Genomic DNA, 6,808 nt, shown 5'->3' on the forward strand with positions numbered 1-6,808 from the left:
TGTATTGGTATTGTGCAAGGCAGAACTACAGTACATTAAATGGTCATATTACCTTCTCATAGTACTTGACTTCATACTCTAATATAACCCCGTTGGCCCGATCTGGTTCTGGCCAGGTTAGGGATACACTGTGTCTGGTGATCTCCTTCGGCTGAATTTGGGTCACTGTTGAAGGAGCTGAAAAAAACATAGCAAATATGTGATTTTTAATTTCAACCAAACTTCCTGCCATAGGATAAATGTAAACATGCAGTAATTAGCTCCAATAATTTAATGCCACCCTACAGTTCAACTTCCCATTACTAAAAATAGTTATTCAGATTTACAGATGGGATGATATTATTTAAAAAAGCTCTCGTGCATTACGGTTACCTCCCCGGCTGCTTGTGAAACAAAGGATGTGGCCTCCCTTAGGATGCCGGGAACACCCATAATGAGCCGAATCCATTTTTTTTGTAATTATTAAAGAGTAAAGATTAAGATGATGTTTGTGACACTAGGGCTGACTCACTAATAAACAAAGTCTCCTGAATCAGCTTCTAACCCTGACACCCAGATGACATCATCAGAGAGCGCTAATAAATAAGAATAAGGACTAACACAAATTCAAGTGACAGAGCATTTTATTGTTATAGGCCTCCAATACTAAGCCTATAGTATGACAATAGGTCACTGCCCATGACAAATTAGCCTATTATTTGTGATGAGGCACAGGAAGTGGAAGTGACATGATCCCGGACTCCAAGACTGGGACCAATGAATCCATCATCTACAAATATTGGACACTTAATGCATACTCACGATGCTCGTCTACTGTATGGGGATCTGAGTTTTTACAGCCTACGTCACACAGAGAAGCCATTATATACGATTTCAAGCATTTACAAAGGTATGAAGCTCCTTGAGTGGTATTTTCCATTTACTTTGACATGAAACACACTTATCCTCATTTCTTTTATGTAGAACTACCATTCAGCACCTCGTAATGAGACTTTTCATGTCTGTCAAGTCTCAAACACAGAATATAGCTTGTAGGTAATCTGCAAATAACACTTCTAAAGTGAAGAAATTTCTGGAGTCTTTGAAGAGCTCAGAATAGTGGGTCTGTTGGTTTATTGGGGTCATTCAGCTGTTGTGTCATATACCCTGTAGTAAAGGTTCAGAGGCTGCAGAGATAACACCAAACATATATGATGAAGTTCAAAGCATGGATATGTGTGTGTCCAGGTCTGACATTGACTGGGGTAATAAAACACCCCAGTTTTACTAGTGGTAGGAGGACATCGCTACTAGAAGTACACAGCTAGCTACAAAAATCCTGACCCTCCTTCCAGGTGTCATTAATGAGTGTAGAACAGGTCTGGACCCAGTGCTGAAGTCACAAATAAAGACAAGAAATGCTGAGAAGGAAGTAAACAGCTACAATAAACGTCTCAAAGCCCCAAGGCAATTACAAGAGAAACAACTTTACTCACAGAAACCTTGTAACCTGACCTGGCCTAGCAAAGCATGCTATGAATAGTGCCTCCAAACCAAACAACTTTCCACAAGTGACATGTCCGATCAGCCATGCCAGATACTGGAAGATATTTAGAGTGGACTCCTCATTTGAAGAACTTAGACTTTGTTCAGTACCAGATACGGAAGTGGAGAACATTCTGGAGTCTTTGAAGATACATGATTATATTTAAAAGACTTTATTTTCAGGCCTAAGACTTTGTGCATTCTCAGACACTGGAAGGTATTTAGAGTGGAGAATTTATTTTCATAAATACTCTGAAAGGTGTTTTTTTTATTGAATTCATATGGTGTATGGAGACCTTACAGGTAATGGGAAAAAAAATATATAGATAACCTTTGCTGTCATGCCAATTTATTGACAGCTGTTTTGGGTGCCCTTTGTCAGTACAAAGCGTCCTGAATGACATGCCTTCAACAAAACTGGAGTTGGAAACCCAAAACAGATGTCCACAGATGAGTAACTGGTTTGGCTAACATAAAATTGTGAAGATTTCCTCTCTGTCAATATTGTCACCAGAAACATGAACAACTAAGGGGAAATTCTCTTGAAGTGTATCAAGTTCTGCTGTTACAACAAATTAACCATACAAAGTCACACATACGTAACATAGGTAAGACCCCACAAGAGGAGGCCCCTGTTAAAGCTCCGTAACAGTAACCAAGGAAGGAAAACGTTGCAACTGCTGCCTCTTTCTACGGTTCAGATTCCTGGTGTTAATGAAGCATGGCTTTTATCCATTCAGGTGTATCCCAGGTTTGTCTGGACAAAGTTTTTTTTCCATTATTTTTTAATAAAAAGGGCAAATCCATAAGCAAACACCTGAGCTCACATGCTCGGAGCCACCTCTGTTAAAGCTGCTGCCTCTGCCAAGGTGTATACATGTCTGTACCACATTGTGTAAGCAGCTTCACTCTCCATTTCACCGGTAGATTTAGTTTGGTTCTTTAAGAACATTCCACAAAGTAAAGTTTGTACAGTTATTCTTAACTCGTAAGAACCCTTCCACAATACACATTTCCTTTGAGATGTTTTTAACCCTTGTGCATTCCGCATTCTTAACCAGGCAGGATGTAAACATGTACTTTACACTCAATGGCCCCAGTTCACATGTACAGTTATATTCCTTAGCCAACACATACATGTGGCACATGGCCATTCAGTTTTTTTAATCCCTATGCTAGGCACTTTTTACTTCTTCTTGCCATAAAGCAATTAGTGTTTTCGATAGAAGACGTTGCGAAAACAATGGTCTCATTTGAACTCTCTCCTCCTATTGCCACTTTTATCCCTCATCCTAAATTTATCTTGATGATGGATTATTACATTCTTATGGATTATGGATTAGATGCCATATTTGCTCACCCTATTTCACCTGGTCAATAAAACTTTATTAAATTGGTCAATTTTTTTTTAAAGGGGAGCCACTTTAATTTCCAATGAATTCTTAGAATATATTTTTTATCACCCCCAGATAAGTGTGAGACAAATCTGAGGCGTCTATTTTCTAAGTAGCGCAGAAGGAAGCAATTAATTAATGGCAAGGGAATAACAACACATTGGAGGCTATTCCTCAAAAAAAAAAGTTATTAAAGTAAAGTAGATGTTGAGGAGCAGGACAGGAAAACACAGAAGTGCAATCCATCATCTTGTTAAAACACAAGCCCTGACTGTGTGTTTGATTAGGCTTGTGTCCTCCTGATTTCTTAACATTACTCAAACACTAGCTCTGTGCGCCCTCTGTTTCCCCAATCAATCATGTGGCATCGCAAGAACAGATTTGTCTCCAGGGAGGGAAAAGAAAGTTTCTGGAGAGTGAAAAGAGGCAGAGCATATTGGGAAATAAGAGTTAAGTGCTGTGTTAAGCGCTGGTACACGGCTTGTTAAAGGGCTTAGTGACAAACAAGTGAAGGCATTCTGGCTTCTGGTGGAATCCATCTTCAGCGGTGATTAGTGCGATTCCAAAAACGTTCTATACTTAAAGGTTTCCTACACAATATTACACGTACATATACTGTAAATATTTCCCATTTAACAATCTAAAAATAATGAATATTTGAAGTCACCTGGAAAACACTATTGAATCTATAAAGAAGCCTCAAATATTTGCTCATTTTACAAGAAGGAGTCCAGTGGGTGGTACCATTCAATGATGACAGTTTTCCACAAATTAAAATGCATAGAGAGATAAGTGTCAATTACTGAGTTCACTGAACTCTTACTCAGATAAAAAGCAAAAATTCTCGTGAACGGTGGTGATTCATGCGATCGGACCCCCATCAATCGTGCACATTGAAAAAGATTGGATTTCGATTAATTAATTCCATGTGACAGATCCCTTTAATGCATGACCTCAGTTGCATGGGACTGTAATGGGATAAACAGAGACCCCCGAGGGAACCACTTCAAACAATTACTTCCATACAAATTCTTTTAGTTTTTATGTAGGTGCTGTGATCTGGCTTCTTGGGCGAAGAACATTAAAGCAACCCAATGTAAAAGTAATAATGATTGAGTTAAATCTCATTCTTAGCCCAAAATCTAAAAAAAATTATCTAGGAATTTCTGCAATGTGGACATGCGCCATAATAACTGCTGAAAGACTAAATTACCACTTACATGTTAAACTGAAACATAATTCTTTTCTCTAACCTTTTTATCCCTGAAACTCCCAATTCTCCTCCGGTTACCAAGGACAAATGTGGGAGGACAGCTGCAATTTCCTAGCTCCGATGCTCAAAATATTGAAATCCTAACTCCAGGGACAGAGAAAACAGCAGGGGTCAGGGCTATTTGTCCTGCCATACAAACCCCCCTTTTCCTTCGGAGCAGAGCAGGTGATAGCATTTGCTTTGACAAGCCGACAGTGGTGGTCTGGCTAATAACATCATTAATATTTTACCAGGAAGTGTTGCCCCTACTCTACCTCCTCATGAGGTGCATGTAATTCGGCAGGCATTAAATACCCCATATGTCTTCATTACAACCTTTTTTACCCCCCCCCCCTCCTCTGCAAAGCCCTGACAAAACCAGTCCCAGATAATACTAAGCCAATATAATTGCTGCTTAGCTCTGGGAATGTTGCTGGTTTAACCCTGTCCCTGCCAACATACTGTACACGCCTTGAGTCATTAACTCCAAAACTAGGACGCCGTGAAAAAAAAAAAGTGTTATGTATTGTGAAATATAAGTCTCGCTACCGCAAAAGCAGCCAATGAAGTGTAATTATAAGAAGCAAATGTTTCTTGGCGCCTGAAGAAAACTGGTAAGCTTCGTCTATGTCACTAAATAGAGCAGGGCAGATGTCCTATATTCTAGACCCTTTCTGTATCATGTATTACTCATTAGCGCTGCAGATTGTTGATAACACCCAGTGTAGTAGAAGCGGCAATCCCCACAGCCAATGATTACATCTTCGGCACAGAACCCACAACACGCCAATGTTGGTAAACACTGAGCAAGCGGGACAGACGGTTCAGCCTTTGGGGCAAATACCTCCACCCAGACTGTAGGATGCTGCTTGTCAACCTTGTACAGGCAAAGCACTAAAATTAACCAAGTAGCAGCCTCAAAAGGGAACACTTGTAAGTGATTTGTTTGCAATCAATTATCAGATCATTCTATACTGCTTTTGTAGGAATAAAAATCTAAATGATGGGTGGGATTCTGGTTGCGGGGACCCTCATTATCACGAGAATGTGGGTCCTGTTCTTATTAATTGATAAAGCAACAGGTTGAGTATCCATACTGCCCTCCATTTAATACTACAAACTGTTGAGCAAAAAGCTCTGCTAACTTTAGAGCTCTCATGGACAGTGAATGGGAACGCTAGTGATAACTCCATTGTGGCATAGCATTAAAAGGAGCGGCATAACGCATGCAGGTTAGTGAGAAGGGGACCAGCAGTCAGACACTTACCAATCATATTCAAACTTGATACAACAACCCCTTTAAGATGGCTATTCATACATTGTATTGATTTCAATAGATATTACTTACAGTATTAAAGTGTTAATCCGCAATCCCTAATAATAATAATTCCTTTATTTATATAGCGCACACAGATTGCGCAGTACTGCAGAGAGCTTGCCAAATCAGTCCCTGTATGCAATGGGACAATCTAATCAACCTACCAGTATGTTTTGGAGTGTAGGAGGAAAACAGAGCACCTGGAGGAAACCAACACAAACACAGAGAGAATATGAAAACTCTTTGCAGATGTTGACCTGGATGGGATTTGACCCCAGCAAGGCTATAGTGCTAACCACTGAGCCACCGTGTCTATACTTCTTTTTGTACTGTAGCCAGTACAAGAGTGGGGAGCTATGCAAATGGTGTAGGGGCACTAATGATTTATCAATTGTCATCTTAAGCACCAGTTCTTACTATGATGTAAACTTAGATGCAACATATGTATGTACTACATAATAATATGTACAGGTTATAATATTACAGGTTCCTTGCACATGAAATAATGGAAGCAATGCCATAGGAATACCAGCTATATAAATCTGTAGTCCCCAGATCTTGTGGGAGATGCCACATCATTACACACAATGAAGCAGCTGAAAAGGGCGAAGTACCAATGAAAACACACCCGTGGGTGCATCTGGGGAGGCTAAAAAGTGCTCTGCAAAGGGCTGGCAATTAGTGCGGTGATTGTCTGTGTCATTATACAGTTTTGTAATTTCACGAGGCACCACCGCACACAATGCCACGATGACTGTGTTTGGCAAATTTCTAAAGAGGTCTCGCAATAAGCAGCCAACAGCTGCTCAAAACTATCTGTCGCCTCTCGAAGGAAAACGGCTTGTTCAATTTATTTACACACTTTCGGTGCTAATTGGCGTATCCTGTGTCCAGCAAACTGTGATGTGATGGAGGGAAGGAGCAAGAGGTGACTCGTTTGGGTAACTGATCCCAAACGTGTTTTGTTTATGTCTGTTGGCAAAGCCAAGACTGCTGAGTCCTTAAAAGAAATTGTATTTAGCGCAGAGACCCCCCCTCCCTGGTAAACGAGGGGAGCAAAAGGCCAACAGAGAGTCTTTCTTTGCAGCCCTCATCTGGTTTACTTTCCTCCATTTCATAGGTGATGGATTGTGATCACAAACCACTATTTCACTCCGCTATTTGTGCAGCCTGACTCCCCGGGCCTATCTAAATACACAAATCATCTTTATGGAAACGCATAGTTAAACTTTGTAATTGTATTGTCATTAAATAATAATCGTGACTTTTACCCCCTGTATAACTAAGCTATAAACATGGTAACTAGGGGGATGGAGTTAC

At 40.2% G+C, this 6,808-nt stretch overlaps 1 protein-coding gene across 2 annotated transcripts in view; it reads right to left on the reverse strand.

Annotated features, from left to right (window-relative positions):
- The window catches only part of EPHA4 (EPH receptor A4), a 47,141-nt gene that overhangs the window by 14,792 nt on the left and 25,541 nt on the right, over positions 1-6,808 (reverse strand). For both annotated transcript variants that reach the window (XM_072143134.1, XM_072143135.1), the window contains exon 6: positions 53-177. In XM_072143134.1, coding sequence (XP_071999235.1) covers positions 53-177 — 125 coding nt within the window. The remainder of the gene's footprint in view (positions 1-52; positions 178-6,808) is intronic.

The sequence above is a fragment of the Engystomops pustulosus genome, chromosome 3 (genome assembly GCF_040894005.1).
Source record: "Engystomops pustulosus chromosome 3, aEngPut4.maternal, whole genome shotgun sequence".
Classification (NCBI taxonomy): domain Eukaryota; kingdom Metazoa; phylum Chordata; class Amphibia; order Anura; family Leptodactylidae; genus Engystomops; species Engystomops pustulosus.